Source organism: Cupressus sempervirens, chromosome 6 (assembly GCF_028749045.1).
Source record: "Cupressus sempervirens isolate cs-2001-9-10 chromosome 6, ASM2874904v1, whole genome shotgun sequence".
Taxonomy (NCBI): domain Eukaryota; kingdom Viridiplantae; phylum Streptophyta; class Pinopsida; order Cupressales; family Cupressaceae; genus Cupressus; species Cupressus sempervirens.
In genome coordinates, this window is record NC_143123.1 from 170,281,419 (window position 1) to 170,307,564 (window position 26,146).

The 26,146-nt window shown below is 34.7% G+C and overlaps 1 protein-coding gene across 1 annotated transcript; it reads left to right on the forward strand.

The window, feature by feature from the left end:
- Positions 1-326: 326 nt before the first annotated feature.
- LOC149551794 (tetraspanin-19-like) lies at positions 327-22,786 on the forward strand. The gene is made up of 6 exons (XM_089787287.1): positions 327-868; positions 10,451-10,550; positions 14,152-14,232; positions 14,393-14,497; positions 21,960-22,154; positions 22,289-22,786. The coding sequence occupies exons 1-6, from the start codon at positions 696-698 to the stop codon at positions 22,373-22,375; spliced, it is 741 nt and encodes a 246-aa protein (XP_089643413.1). The 5' UTR covers positions 327-695; the 3' UTR covers positions 22,376-22,786.
- Positions 22,787-26,146: the final 3,360 nt, after the last annotated feature.

The following is a 26,146-nucleotide window of genomic DNA, read 5'->3' on the forward strand; positions in this document are numbered from 1 at the left end:
ATACTACAAAATTGTGTGAAAGCATAAGACTATTTTGTTTTTAATGTAACATGTGGAACCCACACACTATAAAAATAGACATGAATTTGTGATAATGATAATTGAAAATGTCTTTATTAGTAATATTGTTATTGTTATATCTTGTTTGTATAGAATTTTTCAACACTCCTCAACATCTATTATAAATTAATAAATATAAGTTGACATAATTAATAATAATAATAATAATAATCAAACAAAACAATGAGGAACTCATGTATGTACTGGTTTTTTTCCAAGTCACATCCTGCTGTCATAAATCACAGTCGGCGTGCGAGCACGATCTGAAGGAGTCCATTAAAAATTCCTCAATTATGAAACTCCTCAACGACCAATCCCATTGACTCGTTTGTAAGGTGAACACGCGCTCTTTTTTCAAAGATCCAAACATCTCAATGTCATATACCGGCAGAGAAGTAAACGAAAGAAACAGAGTTTAATGCACTCTAACCTCTCTGAAACGAATCTGCGATCTTACATGGTTGGAATCTTGTGCTACTTAAGGTGATTCTAAAACCAGTAATTTCAGATGGGTAGAAGCATTGCAATCACGGAATCGATCTCTTTTCTTTTATCACAATTTGTGATGCATTGTGAGTGAATGTGGAACGGAGCATAGCAGCAAAGGAGGACAGCTGATGCAACGGTGAGAAGTAATGAGGCACCAATTAAGGATTTATCTACAATGCGCTCTCAAGATAATAAATTCAATCTTAACTTTGGTCGGAGTCGGAATGATATCTTATTCTCTATGGATGCTCAAGAAGTGGCAAAACCAACAGCACCATATGCAGCGAATACATGAGCTTGAAGCTGTAACCAGACCCTGGTAAGTACCCTATAAAAGAAAAGAAGCTACTGATCTGAGTAAGAAATCAAATGGAATCAGTTAGTTTGAATTTGGGTGATTATATGGGATTTGATGCTGCTAGCGCTTCATATTTCCTGTTTTCATCTGTTCCATTGCAAATTCAAACAACTAATAAAACTATTTGATGCTATTTTAAAATGTGCATTGTTTTGATACGAGTGGCCTTGTGAAGTAGTCTTTACAGATAATCCACCAGTTTAAAGAAGTTATTATGATAGTACCGCAGATTTAAGCTCTTTAATTTCTCGATATGGTGAGGTGCCGTTGCTTGATGTCACACATTTGGATGAATTATATTGAGAACCCTGAAGACCTTTGTACTGCTTTAATGGATGTTTTTGGCTGCATTCTAGACAGGGGCTTGTCTAAAAATTGGTTCAATTCAGGTCTAATTCGCAGGAAATGTTAGCATATGTTAAAATACTTGCTTCTATAAACATATGATTTTTTATTTTAATTTGGTTTGGTCAATCTAGGGTGAGGTTATGAGTTGCATTCTCAACATTAATAAACTTACGTAATGCTTGAATGTACTCTATAGTTATCCAACTACAAACTCACGTGCCTACTAGACTGTTGGATTGATAGAGTTGGAGGCTGGCTTCTAGCAACAACTGAGCCCAGGTTATATTCTTATCAGTGCCCACTATTGCCTTCAGATGGTAGCCCTAGTGCTTAAAAAACTAAGACATGCCCCAAAAGCTGTGCTGGAAGCTGGTTTTTGTGGGATGCAAATGAAATAAGCATCTTCCCTTGCTCCCGTTTTAATATAACCTCAAGGTTCCTGCAAACGTTATAAAATCCCTAGTTTCATGCTAGCAGAAATCTCACATCAATATCTTTCTAACCTTGTGTACAACTTTAAAAGTTAGTGAAAATGAAAATCTCTCGTTCAGAACAACTCCGAGACAAGGTGGTTCATAGGGCACTTCTCTACCAGAATCATTCTGCATTTCAATTTTTATTGGCACAAGATGGTGTTGCCCTGACGAGTCTGACCTTGGTTGGAGCTAATCCAACACAGGATTATCAAGTTTAACTTTATTTACACTTATTTACATAAACCCTTGAGAGAAGTCTACCATTCCACATTAACAGAACCGGTATTTTTCCTAGTCAACACAACTATATTCATTTAACATAAGTCATTATAATATTTCACCATATCTACATCTCTTTCTATATTTCTATTTTCCCACTACTCTTTTATGTCTGCTGTTTGTAAGTCATTTCAATATTGTGGCATATGTGATGCCTCGTTTCTTTTCCAAAGAAAAGAGAGTCATAACTAACTATTCATTCCTGTCACGAGGTCATGCCATCAACCCTCATATGACGCCATATATGTGCAAAGCCAAATTTTTTTGAAAATACTTTATCTATCATCATATTTGGTGGCATCATATGTTTGAAGATTGATGATATCAAGAAGGCTGAAATTCTGCGAGCTATTCTCCAGATTGAACCAGTTGTCTTGTCTTTGAGAAAAAAAGATGAAGAATCCCACAACATTAGGAGACACCTAGTCAATCATGCTCACAAAAATAGAAATGTGTAAGTCTTTGCCAAAATTTTGATGTCACTTGTTCTCTATGGCCATTCTAGTTTTGTAGGAGTTTTGATGCTGAATTCTACTTCTTTGTGGAGCTCAATGGATGCCAAAAGTGGCAAGCGATGAAGGTGACTGCAAAGAGTCTGCTTGGTTGATTTATCAGGTCTTGCTGCCTAGACCCTACTGACTTTTCATTCCATTTTGCTTCTTCAAACATATTTTCTTCATTATCGTCTGTAAGTGTTTGTTTATAGTGCATTCAAAATATAATGTCTTAAGCTTGCTCACTCAATCATCAATTTTATGATGGTGGAATATTATTCCTCTTTCCTCCTTTCTATGTCCAAGCTTTGAAGTTATGCTTTCTATATTATGCTTGCTCGCTTATTACAACCTCTTGCATTCTATCCATTTGGGGATATGTCATCATCTCTATTTCATTGATATTGGTAATGGTTGTGCTTGTCCCTGCTAAATAAAGACCTAGTGTGTTGGCTAAACCCTAAAACGTTCCTGAGTCATGCTAGTGGGCACGAACCTGAACCAGATGGTGGGATCAAGATCCACGTGTCCCTTAGGAGGATGGTCTGAGCTGACACTCTCGTGGGACAGAAATCCACTCTTGATGCTGGTGGGTGGCATTAATCACCAGTCCATGCTTTTGGCATAGTGTTTGCCTTGCTTGGGATTAGAGCCGAGGTTTTGAGGTTGAGTCATGCATAGTGTGGTGGACACATTCTTGTAGGATGAAAACCTAGTATGTTGGCTAAACCCCAATAGATGTTCCTCTATTGTGCTAGTAGGCATGTTCCTGAACCAAATGATGGCACCGACAACAATGTGTCCACGAGGCTGGCCTTTTCTAACACTCTAGTGGGATGTAAAACCCGCTTTTTAACACTGGTGGGTGCCATTCATCATTACTCCAAACTTTTGGTATGGTGGTTGACTTGCTTTGTAATATCGCATACCCAGTTATTTTTAACATACAATGTTTTTGATTTTTCACTCAGACATTTTGTCAAACAGTTGGTATGCAGCTGGTCAGATTGTGTTTATGCAATTTGTTTGAGGAATTTAATCATAGCATGAAATTCATAGATTCTAGTATTGAAATTCATGTAAAAAGTGCAAAGTTATTGCATTGACAATTCTTCCTTTACCCTATTTACTGTTGATACAAAGTACATATTTGCAAAACTCTTTCAACACATGCAATTTTTTTGATTTTCCACTCGGATATTTTGTCAAACAATTGGTTTGCAGCTCGTTAGATTGTGTTTTTGCAATTTGTTTAGGAATATGACCATAGCATGAAATTCATGCAAATAATGCAAAGTTATTTTATCATATATTGCATTCACAATTCTTACTTTAACCCTATTCATTGTTGATATAGAGTACATATACTCAAAAATTACATCAGCAATAATATCATTAAATAAAACATCAATATTTTATATTCCAAATGGTTGACCTACTTGAGCTGCTTGATGTACTTGAGGTGCTTGACCTGTTTGACCTGCTTGCCAGCCTGTAGTTTTGGTCAATATTTGGATTATTATGTCTGATAATTTATTGAATTATTTTGCAGCTCCCCATTATGCCTTCACAACTTGTATGAAAACTTCAAATGCACATGTAACACCCTTAATAGCTGTGTCTAGTTTTCCTTTCTATCTTGTCTTATCTTAAGCATGATCTTATGCCTTTACATGTTGTGCAATACCAAAAAAGGTAGCAGCAACTTCTTGATCTCCTCCACAGCGGAATGTTGGATTCCCAAAAGGGTTTTAGATGTGTTATATGGGCTTCTGTAAAGTCTATGGCTGGGCTCTATCTCAGCTGAATAAACTATTTATTTGATTTCAATCACACTATAATCACATTCATTGGTATTTTTGTTTGTCTTCACTGTTCACATACATCATAATGATTTCCAAATGACTAATTTATTATTTGCTTGCAAATTTGAATAAGTTCATACCTAAAAGCATTGTTGCCGACAACTACTAATAAATCCTTGTAAACCCTTATCAATCTGCACACCTGTGAATTCTGGATGAATGCACGAAGGTTGGCTGACATGGGTTCTAAGGCTTGCTGAATGGAAAGATAGAAGCTCTCAAATCTCTCCAAGAGAAAGTTTTAAAACCAAGAACAATGCAAATGAGCTCTACAGTCTCTTTATATAGCCCTCTTGGAACTTTTCTGGAATATAAATTATAAAAATCACTTTTAATATTAAACTTTTCATAATTGATTTTATAATATCTTCTATGTTATTTAATACACTTGCTTTTCAATAACTAATTATTAAGCATTTAATTATTTAATATCACATAAAAAGGGGACATTACATTTTTCTCCTTCAACAATCTTTTCTTCATTAATGTCGAAGTGTATGTTTGTAGTGCATCAAAACACAAGAGTTCTATTGGTACACCATTCAACAGTGTGGAAATTGAATGTACCATAATTCCATGGTATATCAATATTGTGGGATCTGGGTCCCCTCTCAAGGGAGGGCTTCTTAATGCTGTTTTATTGTTGTTTGTTAAAAAATATCCCTTCACAATTGTCTCTGTGGCAGACATGATGCCTCAAAATAACTAACACGGTTACCAATTTTACAATGTTGGAAGATTATTCTGCTTTCCTCCTTTCTGTGGCCAAGCTTTGAAGTCATGCTTGCTCGCTTATTGTAACCTCCTACATTCTATCCATTTGGGGACATGTCACCATCTCCATTTGTAACCCTTTTTTCTTGTGGCACCATCTTCTATATAAAGATATTTTCTAGAGAAATTAGTCCCCTTCTTTCGTCCTCTATTTTATCTTTTGTTATTTTATAATTTGATGCTGCTAGTGATAACTGCTGCCTAACCTGGTCAATTTCATCCTTCGTCTTTTTCATGGTTTGTGCCCAACTAAGAAGTAACTCACAACAACTTCTTTGTCCTGAATGGTTTTTCTATTGTAACCTTCAATTTATCTTTCTCCTCTTTGATTTTTTTTTAAGGGATCAATTGTCTCTTGAATGTATTTTTCTACCACCTCTTGTTTGACTTTTCGTTTCTTATTTATAGAGGGGTCCACTAGATTTGGAAGGTTCTCCACCATGCTTTGTAGCCATGTCTCAATTGGCATGGATGTGGCACTTTAATATTATAACCTTGTGTTGGTGAATTCAATTAGAGAATCAACTAGGTAGTTGACTAGGATGTTAGCTAGAATTGAGTTCTACTTTGCTACATGAGATGGATGTTATGAATTATCTACAAATAATTGTGATTTGTGTAACTCAAATATCTAGCCTAAGCTACCTAGCTAAGCTAAGATAAACATCACATAATAAAGTGTGCAAATGTTAAATAATCCCTGGTATGATCTCTACCTCTTCTTTCCACCTCCAGCACTAGGTATTAGGGTCGTCCTCCATCAGATTTTTCTTGTCTACATCCATGAGGATATAGTTAATTAGTAATTACAAATAGTTTCTCAGTGTAAAAATTGTAGCAGATATTCATAATGAGCTGCCTTGTTGGGCACAACTGAGGCCATCATTATGTCTGAAAAAAATGATTTCATAGTATGCTTCTTGTATTTTGGTTGTTTAATTTGTTCATTGAGTGCTATGTTAGATATCTTCTTTCTCAGCTTGCTTCCTTACTCTATTTCTTGCAGTATTTCTCTTTGCTTTATTTTATATTTCCACTCAAATCCGAGCTCAACCATAGCTTATGGATTGTCTCAATCACTCTTCAGCACTTACAGTACTTAAGTATTTCACTTTCAGCCTTCCTAACACTCCCATGTAGCCTTGCTCATTCCTCAATTGTTTTCGATAACTGTTGAGCTCTGCCCATATGCTGCTCAGGTGATGGTCTTCCAGGTTCCCAGAAACTAAATTTTTAAAATTGTTTCGATCACTTGTTTTCACTTCTAACTTTTCTTTACTGACTTCCTGCTCACTGCTCACTCTTATAAAATCGCTCCTTGCTAACTCTGTTGTTTCATTTTACTGACTTTTGTTTCTATCAGCAAGTTCTGTATCCTTTTGCAAGCTAATATAATTTTGGATTCCTGTGAAAACTTTTAAGTTCTGCTAATCCATCATCCACCCATCCACTGTGTGTATGAAGCCAATCTATATTATATTAAATCATGAGCTATGTAACCTGGACTTTCCACCTTGCACAATTTCCTTTATTTCTTTGTAGTGGTATGGACATTTCTTCACTTGTACTCAAGAATGCTTCCTTATGCGTTTTAACTCATTACTTCACCCAGCCACTGTCTGCAGGTTTCAAGTTGTAAAAGTGTCTCTCACTTTTCTATCATTTTTTATTTCCCTCTTTCTGAAACAATACAAGAAAATTCAAAATTTGTGCTGCTTTTCTTTTAAACTAGTTTTATCTTTGTTTTTTCAAAATTATTTTGTTTCTCCAAAGATCAAACTGTATTTGCTAAGGTAGATTATGAGTCTTGAGAGAGATGTCATTTCTATAGCCATTTCTTAAGTTGCCGATCAATGTTCTTTTATTGCACATCCCTTGTTGAAAAAATATGCTCTATCGCATATAGTTCTGAATATTCTAGCTGATTAGGAAATTCCATCAGGAAAAATATTTGTTTCCCATTTTTGCAATTTCGTAGGTTTTTTGAATAAAGGTACATAACTTCGTATGGGTGGGGACTTCTCTAGGCCTTCATGGAATGCTCTTTTATTTATTTATATTTTGATGGGTAATGGGCCAAAGCCATGACTAATTATTATTTGTTGAGGTTAATTAGCTTTGATGATGTCCTATATGAAAATGAGGGTGTCCGCCCTCCAAGACCCTCGAGCATACCAAATTAACTCTCTACACTAGACCCAAGAGCCAATTATTGTCCCCCGTGGTCTCCTGACTCTCTTGCCATCCAAATGAGGAGGCGTATCTCATGAGAGATACATAATCCATTAATCCTCTACATTACACCCCAAAGCCGATTATTATCAAAATATATTCAAGAGCATGATGAAGCAAAAGGGAGAGAAGAATGTAGGTAAAATACCATTGATGGCACTGGCAATAAAAGTTTTTAAAAAAAGCAAAGGCAATGCAATCCCTCACAAATGTTGTGATAGAAGATCATCCCTTATATACTAGCTCAGATGCTCTTGATTTTGAAAATGAAGCACCAAAAGAAAAGGATCACTAGAAACTGCATTTCAAAATCAGAGTAGGGAAATTGCCGACATTGATGTGGCAAGATGCTTGTATGCAAATGGGCTGTCTTTTAATGTTGTTCACTCTCCATATTGGAAGAAAATGTTGAGAAGTGCTAATAAAGCTCCTAGAGGGTATCAGTGCCCCAGTAGTATGAACCTCCTTGTTGGATCAAGAGATCAAGTTGATTAATGAGCAATTGAAGCTGCATAAAGAACTCATGGATTGAGACAGGGGTAACAATTGTTTCAGATGGGTGGAAAGATGCCAGGAGACAATTTTAACTAGTAACAATTCTAACTACTAACAATTTTTTCTTGGTGGTGTCTCCTAAAGGGGCAATGTTTTTGAAAGTAGTGGATTATGAGGGGCATGTAAAAGATGGGCCATTTATTGCTAATATTCTTATCTATTCCATTGAACAAGTGGGTGCTAGAAATGTTGTCTAAGTCATAATGGACAATGTAAAGAATTGTAGAGTTGTTGGTTTGTTGGTTGAAGAGAGATATCAACATTTTTTTTGGACACATTGTGCAGTCCATTAACTCAATCTTATGCTACAAAAAATTGGAAACAATATTGAGTGGATCAAAGAGGTGTATGTAGAGGTTGAGGACATCCAAATATTTATCACAAACCACCACATGACTCAAGGAATATTTAGAATGTTCTCATGTTTTGAGCTACTGAAGGTAAGTGAACTTGAACTCAATTTAGTCATTTTAATTTATAAAAAAAATAGTATCTTACAATTTTTGAAGTTTTGATTGTGTAATTTGTATTCTTTTCTAAAGTATGTATACAAAAATTGTATTCTTTTTTCTCTATTTTATGTTACAGGTTTTTGAGACTCATTTTTTTATCAAATTTAATTGTCTTAAGATGATTTGTGCAAGTGAAAATGACACTTTCCAATATGGTAATCAACAACAATAGGGCTCAATGGAGGCAAAGCAATAGTGAGAGGGCAGCCAAAATAAAGCTTAGGATATTGAATGACTTATGGTGGGATGTGTGGAATCTCTCATTAAGTTCACTGAGTCCATTATGAGCATGCTTAGGTATATTGACATGGATAGGCCTTGCCTTGGAGAGATCAATGATGACATAGAATTGGTGCTTGCAAAGATCAAACAAATTGTAAATGAAAAAGAGCAAGATTCCCAAGAGACCTTCAAACAATTGCAAGCAATTGTTGTAGAATGATGGAACATAATGACCACTCTACATTTAATTGCCTATGCGTCGATGCCCAAATACTATAGCACCCAATGTACTAATCTACCAAGAAGGCTACCGCCCTATAGAGATTTAGAAGTGTCTGATGGTTACAAGGCAACATTTGATAGACTCTTTCCTGATGATGGTATGCGAGATTACAGATGAGCTCATAAAGTTTGTGAATGCAAGAGGTCTAAGTAATGATGCTCTTCATCATTGGTTTAGGAAGGTTGCTCATAGTTGGTGGTTGCTCCATGGGCAAAGATTTCAAACATTCTAGCTCCTTGCAATCAAAGTTATATCACAAGTAAGTTTTATTTAAAAAAATTGCTATTATTTTACTTTGTCTTCATAAATTTCTAGTAATTTTTATTTTATAAGAATCAAGATTAATAATTTTATTTTAATTGTTTACTTTGTCATGTCTTCATAGGTTGCTAGTTCATCTGCATCAGAAAGAAATTAGAGCACATATTCTTGCATCCACTTAGTGAAGTGCAATAGGTTACAATTAAAAAGAGCAGACATCTTGGTATTTGTGCATTACAACTTGTGTCTCGGTTTTACACAAGAGTGAAAAAATACAAATAAGGGTTATGAAGAGTGGGATGTAGATGTAGAGCTTGTGGACTTGGATGCTTCCACTTCTCGGCTTGCATTTGATGATATTGAAGATTTTGACGCCAATAATATTATTGTTGTTGCTGATCCCATTAGCCTTAGCTCTGTTGCTGAGTCAACTAGTGCCAAAGAAGAAGAAGAATATTAATAAATTTTTAATCCATTAGTTGAACTTAAAACAATGATGCTTGAACTTGCTGTTATGATTTAATTTTAATGTTTGAATCTTTGACGTTGAACTTGAAGTATATGATGGTATGATCACAATTCGTGATGCCATGATTACAAGTTTTAAAGTTTATAGCTTTTTTGTTGTTTAAATCATATGATTTTATGATACTATGTGACATTCTAATTTAAACTTATGCTTCTAGGCTTCATAAATATGCATTCATATATATATAAATTTTGCATGTTTTTATACAAATGAACCCCAAACGAACCCAAACCCCTTTTCAAAATTTTGTCGTACCAGTGAACTGGACCTTCAAACCTGAACTTGAACCGGAAACTTAGAAATTTAATTCTGGAGATGTACATGCTAACTCTCATTGCCTATGTGGGGCAATGATGTTTTTGTAGATTCTAAAATGTTGGCTGTCATACTCTTATGTACTACCATTTGTTTCTTATTTAGCATAATAAGCATGCTTTAGAAATTTACTCATCAGAAAACACCTTTTTTTGTTACACTAGCACTAATTCATTACATTATTCAAGTATATTAAAAAAAAGAAATTGATAATAATCTGTTCACCTATTTTCACACATTGTTTGTAGATTAATGGTTATTTATCTTATTGCGAGTTAAGGTTTGCCATAATTTGGTTGTATTCTCTTAATCCTAAAATAAATTTTGATCTTTCTGCTATTTCTCTAATTCTTAATTGTTATCCAAGATCTGACTAGCATGGAACTTAATTTGTGCAGGTTTATTTACACAGTGTTGACCATGGGCATGGTGTTATGCTTTATTGCACTCTTAGGCCATTTTGCTGTTGAGACTGCAAATGGCTTCTCTCTTTCTATTGTATCCTTATTCTCAGATAATTGTATCATGCTGTTATTGTTAGATCAGTTAAATAAGATATCATATGGTACTCTTGTTTGTTCATTATTAAAATAGGGTTTTTGAATCCTTCTATTTGACCTCATAGGAATACTAAGGAGCAATTAATGTACGTAGTACATTTAGGATACATTTTAGGGTTACTTTTTTATGTTTTCTAGGTGGTTAGAAATTATCACATGCTACTGAATGTATCTGATTGTTAAAGGCCTTCATTGATTGTTTTTTCCAAAGTAACAAGACTCGGACCCGGCTCGGACTCAGCAGGAGTAACTCGACTCGTGACTAGGCTCGGACTAGACTGTGACTTGGCAAAGTGATAAAACCCTTGAAATTTAGATTTTTTTTTGGATTTAAATTAATTCCATGCACCCATTATTGAATAAAGATTAAAGGCACAATAACATCATAAAATAGAAGGTAATTTGGTCACATACATAACATACATCGATTACGTAACTACAAAGGCAAAAAAAAAAAAAATCAGCCGAGTCAGATGAGTTAGCCGAGTCACCTAGGTGAGTCAGGTGAGTCAGCTCAGTTGACCCGCCGATCCAGGGTCACGGGTCATTTTGACCCGGCTGAGGTAACTTGACTTGCTGACTCAGACGACTCGCCCGACTTGCGGCAAGTCTTGTTACTATGGTATCTTGATCCCATATAGAATGCATTTTTGGATCATTTGAACCAAAATTTCAAGTTCTTAAGATTTGATAGTTTTAAACTAAGTTGCACGGGTACCTCCCCCCCCCCTCCGGACCACGTACCGGTTCGAACCGGTTTGTGGTTCTGGTTCGGTTCGACCTGGGTTCGACTTGGGTTCGTTTTTGGAGGCCTGGTTCGATCTGGTTAGAACCAGGGTTCGAACCCAAGAGAACCACATATAAAATTTCGGACCAGGGTTCGAACCCAGGAGAACCACATATAAATTTTCCACATTACAGCATGTTTTAATTTAATTTATGTTGATACATCTTGGGTCTGGGTTGGTAGGCATTACAATGCCACAGTTTTTTAGTGTTGAGTAATCCCTAGCTGTAAAACACTTTCTATTTGAATCAAAATGCTACTAAATTTGAGACACCCACAAGAGAAGATGCTCAACATGTGGTGACCACCATGACCAATTTCGAGGAATTTCAGGGCCTATTTGAGTAGCAATATGAATTTTTCAAACACTAAACAATAAACAACGTTTTATTGGGAAATGTTGCCCTGCAGAAGAAAGTTACGGTCACATGAATATGGTCAAGTGGGGCAGCTACTTACCACATTGTCTATCACTGTTTGGCTGATTATTTCTCCTCTAGGTATATTAAAAATTGTATTAAAGAATATTGAATCTGGGACGTCAGACTGTGTTATCTAGAGGCCTCCATGAATGGTCTTTTTCCAGTTTACTGTTGTTGATCAGTGCTTGGGAGATTGTGCCCAAAGAGATTGAAGAATATTCAGCTGGTCAAAGGGATTTACCTTCTGCAAGCTAGATCTAATTAGTTTTTAACCACGTTCAATCGATTATGTTAATCATAATAAGAGTTTGGTAAATAAATTTATGAAAAGAAGAAATTTTTATTAAAACTTACTGTTGATCTGCATAAACTAATCAGATACAGTTATGAATTTTTTAAATGAAAGGGAAGAGATCTAGTCGCTAGGGGTTCCAATGATCGTTGTGGTTTGCTACTATATTGTTTATGCTGTTTTAAAGTTTTTTGTTGTTCAAATGTGTTTATGCTACTATGCTACATTCTAATTCTAACTCATGCTTCATAAAGATGTATATATATATATATATATATATATATATATATTTAAAAAAAAATTTTTTTTTTTACATGTTTTTGTACTAACGAACCCAAACGAACCCAAACCCCTTTTCAAAATTTTGTCGAACCAGCGAACCGGTTCTTGAACCTGAACCCAGAACTGAACCGCGAACCGGCAACTTAGGTTTTAAATAATGCTAAAATAATCCTGCCAAATGCTAATCTTTTAGAACATATATGAACTTTACCATGTTAGTTCTCATGTGAAAATTTGGCCTAGGAGGAAAACGAGAATACATGAAGCAGATCCCTGGATGCTTCTGCTTGTTAGTAATGCACCTCTTTTTTGATAGACATCCAATCTGTTTTATTAAAAAACATTCAAAAGAATACAACATCAAAAACATCAGCAGCAACAATATCAAGATATAGCCTGAAGCCTGAATGATATTAATTTGTTAAAGAATAGTTTTCAAATTTCAAATTTAGGTAAATCATATTAAATAATAAATTACCAAAATCAAAGAATTTGCTAATTGTTTAAAATATAACCAATTCATTGGCACTTAGTAGGCCTATCAAGGTCTCTATATTCCATGCATTAAGAAGGTAAGCATTGTCTGAATCCACTATGATTTTCTTAGGAATTCTTCAGTGTCTTAATTTTTCTAGAGCGAAGGTTGGCAGTATTTCAATCCCTAGCAGTCTCCAACAGGTCTTTTTTAATTGCTGATGTTATTTTTCACCTTTTTGACCCAAGGGCATATCACAAAATTCTACTACATTTTGTCTCCACCTTTTGATTTGCTTTTAGTGGTTTTGAATCGGATCAACCACCACAGAAAACACACAAGTGTTCTTATTAGCATTTAGTGTTTTTCCGGGCACAATGTAATGGGCCCTTCCTGAGCATAATCAGTTAGTGTACAGTTAGCTTGTTTTCCAAGTTTCCCATAGGCTAATAATGCTGTCTAATAAATTTTTATAGAGCATAATAGAAAAATTGGATCTGATTTATTCCTCATTAACTAGACTGTAATGGAAGCATTTTTATCTTTCATCTGTTGTAGAATTCCACAGACAGATGTAAAATGCGGTTCCAAACAATTCTAACTGTTGTGAACTGATCCACAAGCATGGTAAAGTGGTTAGCTCTAACCAATGATTCTTAATTGAGTTTTAACACAAAATTGATTTTCAAATATCTCTTGTATGGAAATGATGAAGTAATAAGATTGGTTAGACTAAAAGAATAGAGGTCCACCAAGAGATTGTGTTAGTGTCAAATAGATATATGGTGGTTAACTGTGGAAAATTAAACAAAGAACTGTTTTATCTGGGAATGTTCCCTCGATATTCCATAAAAGGATCCACTAGAAAAAGCAACCCTTGAAAGAAGCCTAATGTCTAGTAACTGTTAAAATTTTAATGTATTACCATTTTGCTTGTTCTAAAAGCTTAAACTGGTTAGGCCTTGTTTATAGAGCTGTCAGTGATCTTATCATTATTATATTTGCCTAGGCTGGAGTACTAGAGGTGGTTTCTTGAAATTGACCGTCTGATTTCATCTCATTGCAAAAGGCATAGATGAATGAGATCTTTATCAGCAACACAATGCCCTATGGAATCAAATCATTTGATAAGCAACTGCAATATTTTCATGCATACCCCAACATAAGGAAAAAGTGATCATTTATTGTAAACATTTGCATCTATGTCCAAGGCCTCAGAGTCATATACTATTTTACAGTGAAATATATTCTTATTTTACATATCTTCCTTAACTTTTTCAGTACATATTTTTTGTTACATCGTTACTGATTCTTCAAGGTGGGGCCTGTTTCTACATATTAGTAAACAAGAAGTGGGAAGATGTAAGTATATGCTCAAGTAGTTATGCCATGTCTTCATAAAAAGGAAAAAAAAAAAGATATTCTTCTCTTTCTTATTATGAAATGTTTGATTCAGTTTATTATGCCATGGATATTGTAGCTTAACCTCTGATGTTATTGAGAATCATGGAGTTTTCTGCAGTACGTCCCTGAAGACCCCACTGGTCGGTTTTACCAGTTAAAGAAATTTGTCAAAGAGAACATTTTAATATGCAAATTCATTGGCGTGATTTCCATTGCTGTGCAGGTAAGCAGTTTTTGAGATCAGTCTTAATTAATTACAGACCATTTGTTCCACTAAAAGCGGTAAAAAATGACTTACTGTATTTGCATCTACAGTCAGTGCTAGGTATTTGCCTTGTTTCTAAAACAAAATTCTAATACTACAATAGTCCATAGTTTTACAGCTGACAAAAAAGACATGAAATTTCCAGTCCGTAATATTGGATATTGAATGTTTCTGGATTTGACTGCATATAAACTTTTTCCATTAATGTTTTGGATCACACTAATAGGCATGATCGACCATCAGGGTCTCTGCTCTCTCTCTACATCCTATAAATGGATCATGGAGGTTTCTAACTTGTGAAGCTGAAATAGAAAGATGAGTACACTGCTTGGATTTTGAACCTGTCATTGTTTCATGAAGTGCACCATCTTACCCAAGAGTAATCTTTCTGCATAACTGTAATTCGTGAATGGAATTGCCCTATTGGATGGGAGGGATTTGGTCCCCAAATCCAATTCTGAGACCAAGAGGGTGTTCATCCACTGGCCAAATATTGAACACAAAAGCTTAAATTTCAAGAGAAGTGCTTTTGGGATAAAATAGATGCTTTTTCTTCAAGCCTAACTCCTTTTATATTCACTTGTTTTTCTATTTTCAGCCCTCCAAAAGAAATCTGTAGGAATTATTTTTCTTTTTAATTTAACATTTCATTGTGATCCCTTACCTAGTGATGATTTTGATAACACTCTTCAATGTGCTTTATAATTTAATAATAAAATATAATTTCATTTTCCTCTTTATAATATTGAAATCATTTTTTTGACAACTTAAAATAAACTATTAAATTATCTTTTATTGTCAGAAAAGGGGCCATAATAGTCTATCCTTTGTAAATATTATTTCTCCTCAAGCCATGTTGGTTCAACTCATACTCCTTGAAATTGAACCCTCTTGCAGATGACAGAATCCAAATCAATCTCATAACAATGAAAACATCTCAAAAATGCCTTTCCTGAAAGTATCTTTGGGTAGTATTCTCTTGGGTCAACCTCATCTGTTTGCCTCTCAACTCTATGAGGTTTTACTGTGTTCTTGTGGGATAGAAAAATCCTCATAGATTGCATCATGCACAAATGTTTAGGAACATAAATATCTCCCTTCAGAATTAGCACATCCATGGAGTCTCTATTCCCCTGATCAGCACAAGCATGATAATTAGATGGCTGCTTGCAAAAGGAATTATTCTACTGTTCAAAATCAGTTGTTGGAGTAAGATGAAGTTGTGACTTTTTTTCACCTAGTATCTTGGAGTTCCCAATTTATCTTGATGTTTCTATGCATGTCGAGTCAGCCTCATGACATTGGCTGAATGTGATCATACCAACATAAGATATAGTTGTCATTTGCTTCTCATTAGCCCAGACAGCTTAGTTGGTGAATTTCGGATCAACTATATGTAGACTCTTATTAAGAACCAGCAACATGACAATGGTACAACAGCTGCCAAACTGAAACTTCCATCCAAAAATTAAAAAATAAGTGAGTGATGCAAAGGCTGAGAACAGCCCTGCAAGAACTGAAAATAGTCTATCCGTAGTCACCAACTGAAATTTTTCCCTCTCCATGACTGAAAATAGCTGCAAATCCACTAGAAATGAAATAATGTTGTTTAGAATGGTTATGACCTAAGTTACTAATACGGATGCGGATTCCTAAGCTGATACGGGATGCGGGATTTTTTTTTTTGGGGGGAGGAATGTGGATGCGGATGCATGTATATATATATATATGCAAAGAAATGAGATAAGTAATTTCAGTCTTCTATTCTTACCTTCAAGATCAAAAGATGATCTACATTGTTTCTTTCAAGTATTTTGTTTAGATGCAAAACACCTATAAAGTTATTTGTACAAGGTACATAATCTGCAATCTGTTTACTTGTTTCAAATTTTAGGCATAGTTTAATTATAAAAAAACCTGCCCTATAATTTGAAGAGAGAATTTCCTCTCACTATTTGTCACAAAAATGGCAACTTAAAATGCTCTAAAACTTGAAAAGGTTTGCAAAATGCATTTCCATATAAGCTCAACTAGACAGCAGCCCAAAAGGAACCCTTGCAAAGAAACGTATTGCAATTCAAAAGGAGCTGTGGAATCAGTTTTGGAAGCCATTTTTAAGCACTCAACATATAGTATTATTTGGTTGAGGTTTTCACCCACAGAGTTTCTCTGAGGCATCAATATCTCATTGCTGTTCAAATCTATCATATCGCTCTTATCTTTCATTACATTTGTTTAATTATTACTCGTGATTTAAGCCTAATGTAACAAATGAATTTTCATATCCAATTTTAATCTCCTAATAATCTAAGTAACTGATTCTATTTTACATGACAATGATTTCTACCAACTGATTATAACTGAAAGAAACTCATTTTCCAATCTAACTGACTTTTATGTTCAGCTGATTTCACGAGAAACAAAAAGAATATTATGTATTGCTAACAATTAAATTATTTCTAGCTGATAACATATTATGATTAATTATATCAACTGAAATGCTTATTCAACATAAAAGTAAATGTTTTCTCCAATCAGAAATTAAAATATCTATCTATTCTTCTAAGGATTAAAAGTATAAGAAACATACAATATTAACAAAAGAATCCTTTTAACTCGTTGTCCAAGCTTCGGCATTGGTGAGAGAAGCATTGACATAGGCTTAACCTCCCAACCGCGGACCATTACTTATACCCACTCATCCTAAATTAATAGAATGGCCCTCCCTAACTCGGGATCGGGTTTGGGATGTTCATAAGCCTAGCCATTTGAGTCATCAGGTGGTTTGAGTCTTCCAACAATGATTCTCCAAAATAACTGAAGCGTCTGGACAAACAACAAAGATCACATGTTTGACACATCGGCCTATTTCTACCCTGGCCAAGGATTTCAAAGTTGGGTTCGTAAACCCGATCTCCACCACTCGACTTGACAACACTTTTCATAATTGGAACATGCATGAGCTATTATAGTTTTTGTCTTTTATTAATTTATTTTGATTCTATTGTTGTTTATGCAGACTCTCTACACCTCCTCACCTTCTCAGGCTACCATGTTGGTGATTCCTAGGTGCTCGCGAGTTTATATCCACTATATTTGCTTTACACCTCTTCACCTATAATGGCATTATTGCCGATGAATTCCTCGGTGCTAGATTTCATGATATAATTTTCATCTCTGTATGGTATAAATGAATGTATTAAATTCTAAGCAGAATTAGTTGTTCATGGTTATCGTTGCATTTTCATCTCTCATGTACATGGTTGATACACTTTTATGAAAAAGAAACATCAGTGATATAAAAGATAGGTTCTATGAACTAGAAATCTACTAATGTTTACCCCGATTCAGACTGTAATAATTTGGCATCAGTATTAGGGATTTTATACAAAACAAGATACACGACTGGTATAGCAATATGAAAGGAATACAATCATGGTTCAACGGTATCTGTACCTGGTTCTTATGATAAACTTGACTCACAACAGACATAGCAATATGAAAAGGAAATAAAAACATGGTCAGCGGTATCTTACAATCATTAGACTCCATATTAAAAGAAAGAGCTTGGCTCTTCAGCTACCATCAGTTACAAGAAGCCATTCGAATGCCATGCAAATCGAATGAAGGGAAGGAGGGAAAGAATAATAAGAAGTTAAAGAGTTTTATTATTATTATTTTATTATTATTATGCATCCTTATGTACGTTCATGTGTATGTATTGATAAAGTGGCATAATTAGATTATAACTTATAATTTATTGGTGTCACTTTATTTTTATATACATATGTTCTTATTTGAGAGTGTATAATAATGATTAAATAATAATTTCATTGATAATTCTTTAAAGGTATGAATTATGTTTAATTTATATTATTTATTATATTGTTCCTTTAATAGCTGATGTGGTTCCATAATGCAACATGTTGTCAAATCCTAGTATCCTCACCAGGGCAGTTTTAGGTCAAACCTGTCGATTTTGATGATTGGATCATTCGACCATCCCCTTCCGATGATCCTGTTTAGCAATGCTTCCCCTCTTTCCAGTCTTCTTCTTGCAATCATTCAAACAAAATTCTCGCCAAGACATTAATTCAAGATATATTAATTGTTAATTCAAAACCATTGCCGATCATCTAGTGACTGTTAGAGATTTCATCAACATCTATAATAACTAACTCATTTCACATGATCATGAAAATAACTCATTATTAGTTGATACAACGTATATAATTTAACTAACTCACTTCACATGATTAGGAAAGAAATAAATTGATGCAATGTCTATAATTAACTAACTCACTTCATTTGAAAATAATTCGTTAAACCAACGGCTATGATCACTTTAAAATTTAGGACAAAAATTTGGGATGTAACACCTAATAGAACCATGCCACATGTTAAAAGAAATATTAAAAAATGTCTATCTTTCTTTTTTGGGCGAGGAAGCTTGTGGATGCTCCCGAGTGCTATTTGGATGCCATTCACAGGCACCTGGATGCGTCCGGATGCCTGAACCAGGCATTTGTCCGCATCTGGGTGCCTGTGAGTGGCATCTGGGTGGTACAGGTGCCTGTGAGTGGCATCTGGATGGCACCCACAATGCACCCATCCGTCTCTAGTACCCGTCCATATCCGCTTCTGCATCCAGCCTCCAGGAGACCAAATCAGTAACTTAGGTTATGGCAATAACATCAAGGTTGAAAATAAGATCCATATCTGTTCTGAGAATGTTCCCTCTGTCATTTGATGGTAGGATACTATTACCACTATCTTCCTTCATATCTTGTTGAAGGTTATTTACACAAATATTCAAACTTGGAGCTATCTCATCATGCTTTTTCTATGCTACTGTGATATTCACATGAAGTTTTCTTTCCCACATCCAAGGGGGGCAAACGTGTGTGAATTTTGATTCCAACAACACCATACCATGTCAGGGACAAAATCAAAATCACTTCTATTTTGCTAACTACAATCTAGCATTTAACATACTGTTTGTGACTCTCTTCACTAGGCAATCATTTATAACTTTGTCTTCAAGTGTGGAATTCAGCTCCAAGGAGTGAGCTATGAATTGTGAGACATGATCTTTTCACAGCTTTGTTATAATACAGAACATACTCTATGATTTCTTAGTAATTTTCTTTCTGCCCAAGTGATATCAAGGCTCCTATTGTCTTTTTTTGTAAAAACATATTCTGGATTCCAAATGTGAAGACAATCATGAACTTGAATCAAAGAATCTACATGCTCTATACAAGTTGTATCCTCCACTCTATTACCTTCGTGATGGAAAGAATCTTGCAAAGCCGTAGTAGGATTCAACATATTTGAAACATGATCATTACTTCCATACCTTAGGTTGGAATCATACTAATCACTGCTCTATTCCAAATTAGGAATTATTGAGATATCCTCAGCATCTCCATCCTTAGGGTCCATCTAAATATTCTCCTTGAATGTGTATCCATCCACGATGCTGCTTTGAAGATCTATCAAGGGCTTAACATCTAGAAATTTGCAGGGAAGTGTTTAGAAGCCCTACACTACAAGTTGTATCCTTCAACTGTCACCTTCTTTAGAATGCTTTCCATGATGGTAAACATCTTTGCAATGGCATAGTTGGTTTTAACAAATTTAAAATTTGACACTTTCATACCTTAGGATGGAACCATAATAATCACCTCCCTTTGCCGAATTAGGTATTGCTGAGAATAGAGATATTCTCAGCACCTCCATCTTTAAGGTCAATCAGAATATTCTCCTTAGATTTGCATCCATCCACAATGCTACTTTGAAGAGCAATCAAGTGTTCACCATTTAGAAGTTTGTAGGATAGTTCATAATTTGATGTATCTTTCTCCATCTAGAACTCTTTGTTCCAAAAAATGAAGCCTTTTCCTCCTTGATTTTATCAGTGTTTTGTCAATACATGCAATCATTAGAATAAGTCACATGTCAAGATCCTTATGTCCTTGCACAATGTGCTATCGTGATCTTTCTCCTTGAATTTTTTGTTAGCAATTTTTGGTGTTTCTGATTAGCTTCTCAACAATTTCTTTAGCTTGTCCTCCTTTCTTCTTTAACCTTCTATTCTTTCTTTTCTAGGGAATTTCCAAGTATTGGATCTCTAACTAATAGGCTTTTGAGTCTTTAGATAATAGGTGTTAATTAGGATGATGATCTTCCCAATGAAACCACAAAGGCTGTTGAACAACATCCAATATTTGTGGTATGACCTAGTGACCCATATCCTCCTATCATTCTAACAACTTGTCAAGGGTAGAATGAGGACTGTAGTGTCACATGTCTTGGAGGTTTACTTTCTTTTGTTTAAATCATTAAATGTTGAGGCTGATGCCTTAGCTTTTTTTTTCTCTTTATCACTTTATGCCCATGCCCCATCTTCACTGCTTTGGCAAATGGCATGAATTGATCTATAACTCCTTTAGAAGTTTAGCTTTGAATATAATAGGCCATTTGATTTGTTGAGATGTAAGTTGATTTGACAGTTGGCATAGATGGGGATGCTTATTGAAAAAGGATGTCTGTCATCTGTTTCATGAAGTTCTGGGATTTGGCACTTGCATTTTCCATGTTTGATTGAAAATGAGCAACGATCCATGGACCTTTGTGAAATTTTAGTGATTTGTCAGCCATTGAATGAGTGGTTCCTTGGACCTCTTTAGATCTGATGCTCTACAGATCATTTTAGCCAAAACCCACATGGCAGGAGCACTGTCAAAATGCAATGAAATAAAAGAGGCTCTAAGTAGTTTCCAGTGACAATAATGTCCAGATACCATGAAGATAGGGGTGAGAGCAGGTGATAAAACAAGGAGACATAAGGCTGACAAAACAACCAAATAGTAGACTCTAGGGTACACCTATTAGTGGTGAGAGTTAAGTGTAGAGAATTCATCACATTGATACATTCCCCATCAGTTTGTTTCTTACAGAAAATGAAAATGAAAAAGGATCCTTCCTATTGACTTTACGTCCCTCTACAATCAGCAGTGGCTGCTTCACTTATTGTAGGCTTATTATGGTCCATACCATGGCATTTAATTTTATCTAATATGTCTGATAATCCGACTCATAATCCATCTATAGCCAATCATAGCAATAAACCTTGCAAACATTATCAAGATGCTTTTTATGAGTCTTTTCTATAAAACTTGCTTTTTCTGTGGACAATACACAAGACATCAGATGCAATTATTGGATGATAGCTTAACTTGGCTTTGCTTTAGTTACTTTGTATTGTATTTGCCATTTGGATTTATTCTATTTAACTTACTACAAGTTACTAGATTTTATTTGGTCTTTTTAAACCACACAATAGTTCAGAAATTGTCTTCTCTAGATTTTGTTTACCTTTCATAATTAATTTTTTTGAGATGTTTTGTTTTGTCAGGGGCTGACAATAATTCTGGCATTCATTCTTCAAAGTTTAGGACCAGAACTTAACAAGGATTCTCAAAATAATGACAGATATCTCTCAAAACTGAATGTCCAACAATCCTTTTTGGTTCGACCCCCAAGCCTGCCAAATGCTAATCATGAATCCAAATTTCCTCGGGGCAATAGTTATAGCATAGAAGCACAAGAGGTAATGTTTATTCATGTGATTAATTATCAAGTTAGATGGTTCTTTTCCGTCTTTAAAGGGACAAAATAGTAGGCCTTTCTAATGTACCTGAACTCTGTCTATTTGAATTTTCTTTTTGTTTTATCCTATTTCAGTTGGGAGTTGAAGAAGAGAATTCATCTTTTAGTCAAGTGGACCAAAGTAGGATTCCGTTTTTGAATGGCATACAAGCAGAAGACTGAAAAGCTATATGAAAATACCAGATGGACATGGCATGTGAACAAAAAATCAGAGGATTTTAGAATCTATAAAGAAGATTCATCTCCATTTCCGTAAAGAGAGCTAATTCATTTGTTACAGTTTTCTTAGTTACCTCCTATTCGTAGTTTAGTGCACAAGTCAAAGCAGGAAACATGTACTGTATCAAAAGCTGTATTTTAGAGATCAGTTCAACTTTAGTTTTCAGGAAGTCCCATTAAATATATTTGTAGCATAGCCAGAAAGGCAATTGAAGATAAACTAGAAAGGTTCATTATTTGACAGATTTTGCTAAATTGTATAAAATATTTCTAGCATATTTCAGCATGTATCAAATGTCAATTGCTCAAATACACAAAGTTACAATATCAATTTTATGAATGTTTGACACAAAAGATTTCATTGAAAATATAGAAATGCTGTTCGGTGAAGAGTACATTTAGTAGAGCTATGTTTTGTCACCATTCTTGCTCTCCTTAGGAAAGTGAGTGGGAAACAAATTTTATTTATTAACCAAGAGTTGCTCAATTTGCTCTGTTAGGGAAGGCAATACATGGTACCCTCGGTTAGGTAATTTCTACATGTAGTGCATGAGATTGTTGATAGCTTTTATTGCTACTTTTAGTAGTCTAACCCTAGTTTCCTCATCTCATTAAATTTGTCCCAAGACCTCTATATAATGAGACTATTATAATGCATTTAACGTCCTTGATCATATTGCAATGCATTTAGCGTATTTCATCATTTGCTCAGATGATTCTTGATCTCGTGATCAGGAAGATCGTTTAATTCAATTTGATTGAATGTAAAGTTCTGTCTACTTTTGAGCAATTGTGTGTTTTTTTAACATTTTTCAATTAGAAGACATACAAAACCTTACTGAATCCTAACTTCGTCAAGCCTTTCAAAGACGTGGATGTAAATTCCTCACGCAACTGCGTATTGGTGGGGTAGCCTAAATTCTGCGGCTTTCACAAAATCCACAATCTTCGTCCTGCAAATCAACCTTTACTGATTTGTGATCTTGCTACTGCAACTTGACAGGGATAACTTTGTCTTTAAAGATAATGATCTTCCGATCTCATCGACCTTGCTTTTTGTTGGTCGTATCTCGTATCTCTTCATTTGTTTTGAGATTTTTTTGTCATTGGTCATGAGGCTATATGAAAACTTTGACACCCTTTTGTCGGATTGCATATCCCATTGACTTCGATCTGCTATGATACTGACTTCACCTTTCAGAGAGATGGCTTCAAACTTTGACAAATTTATTCCATTCGGAATCTTCGGACTTCCCTCCTTTGAGTGTCCGCTTCATTTTAATTGGAGGTGGCATTTGCACTGATAGCAGGGTTGTCTTCTGCTTTCAACTAGGACAACTTCACCTCTTTTGAGGTTGCATATGCACTCATAACAGGTTCGCTTCGTTGTCATTGAAAGTTTTGCTCATTCAATTTTGTACTGCTTCCCTTATAACGTGAGCTGTATCGAGATACCTATTATAGCTGGTTGATGGCATTGACATTATATCAAACAGTTCGCTCACATTGCCTCTGCTTTCAAAGTTCCCAAACCTTCCAACACCACTGTATCGAAAGTTGCGATATCGAACATCATATCATTGCTCAATCAAGAAGACTGTGAGATCATGCCTACGAATTGAGGTTTGAAATGTCTTGTTGTGATCTTTTCATACGTGCACAATCACGGTGGCAATCCGGGCCAAGGTCTTATTTCCATAAATTTATGAGGCGACAGAATGAGGATGTTGATAGCTGGGAGGTACGATGAGTGATTATGTGATCGAGAAAGGGGTTTGATGTTTTCAAGATTTCATCATAACCAAACTCCTCTTTTTATTGCATCCATGGATTTGGATTCTTCGACTTGGTTGGTGGCATGGGAATTGAAAATTAGAATAGAAAAATGGAATGGGAATGGAAATAGGGAATGAGAATAGAAAAGGGCAATTCCAATTCTGTTTGGTTCACTTGGAATTTGGTTGAGAATATGTTACTTTGTTGTTTGGTTGTACAAAAATAGAATAGAAATAAGAGTAAGTTTTGTATTTTAAAAAATATTTCCTTTAAATTTTTTTGTTTTTAATTTATTATTTTTTGGTTAATTTTTTCAATAATGATAAAAAGGTTAATTTATTTTCATTTTTTTTTTTTAATTTCATTTTTTTAAACAAAAAAATATTTTAAAAAAAATGTTGAAAAAAATTCAAAAATTCAATTTTTTATTAATTAATTAATTAAATTTTTCTTTTTTCATAAAAAAATTAGATTGGGAATAGGAATGGCTATTCCAGTTTCAACTATTTTTTGGCATAGACATATGCTCATTTTAGAGGCAAAATTGGAATATGTCTTCCTATTCTCAATTTTGATTAAGCGTACCAAACAACAAATATAAAACATATTCTAATTTTCTTTTCCTATTCCAATCCTATTCCAACAACCAAACAGGCCCTTATGGCTTTGCATCACAATGACTAATTTCTTGACTTGATACATATCAGGTCATCATATGAATTCCTCATCCATATGTTGCATGCCTAAACTGAGTCTTAGGAGTCCATATCTTTTAGAAACCTTTATGTTTCAATGCTCTATTCAAAGGAACATATCCAAATTTATGCATATTGTGAGCAAGCAACTTCACCATAATTATCACGATTTCACAATGTATATGCATAATGGGTTTTATTCTAAGTTGTCAATTTCTTTTTAGCAACCCTCAGAGTCTGGTTTAATTTTGTACAAAGTCTCCACAAATTTTCTTGTAGAGCTATGTCAGAGGAACCAGGCAGAAGTTGCAGCGAATTTTGAAGAATTTGTTGTTTATTGGCTGAGCTTAGGTGCAATTTGGTCTCAAAACATTTTTTAGACTTTTTTTAAAGTGTCTTTGTTTTTTGCCTAATTTGGTTTATTTGATTCTCCCAACCCTAAAGTATTCACTAAAAATACCAAAAAAGATGGTTTATTTGTCATTTATGCATTTGTGAATGAAAGTGAAAACATCTTTTATAGAGGAAATCCAAATTGACAAAAGGTGACATCCAAATTGATGGTCATATAGGAATTTTTAATCTAGGGCTTAAAATTTGAATATCAATTTTTTATTTACCCTGGTTAGAAATTTTCTAACCAATACAAAATAAAAATTTAGATATTTGTATTAATCTTTTGACAATTCCTTTTGTTCTCAAAATGTTCCCTAATATAGAAATATGTTCCATGCATGTGACCAAGCAAGTGTATGATGTTCTATGTATGGCTAAATGATGCAATTAATATCATATTGAGCTGAAAAATAGATATGGTGGTGTATTTTGCTATGATGCTTTACAATTAGCATAGTGATGTATGGACTTATTTGTTATTGCATATGTACACACACACACACACATATTAAAAAATAAAATATGTTTTTGTATGGAAGAGCCCATAACGAATTCGAACCCAACCTCAAAATAATTTGGACAAATTTCGAACTCAAATCTCAAACCCGCATTCGTACAAGAATCTGAACCGACAACTAAGGTTTTATTCTTTTATACACATAAATTCTTCCACAAACATGTCATCTTGCATCACATTAAAACAACGGTTTCTCAAATACTTAGACACCTTGAACCAATGCCTTTGCATCAATGTCTTTGGCAACATAGTTTCTGTGCAAATCACATGCTGTGAATTTTTGGTTAGTTAATGCTTCAAGGGTGACTTGCGCAAATGATTTATCCATGT

Coding starts and splice junctions, on each gene's coding strand:
- LOC149551794 (XM_089787287.1), top strand. CDS start 696: ATGAGGCACCAATTAAGGATTTATCTACAATGCGCTCTCAAGATAATA. Junction 869..10,450: donor GAAGCTGTAACCAGACCCTG/GTAAGTACCCTA, acceptor TAATTTGTGCAG/GTTTATTTACACAGTGTTGA. Junction 22,155..22,288: donor ATAGCATAGAAGCACAAGAG/GTAATGTTTATT, acceptor ATCCTATTTCAG/TTGGGAGTTGAAGAAGAGAA.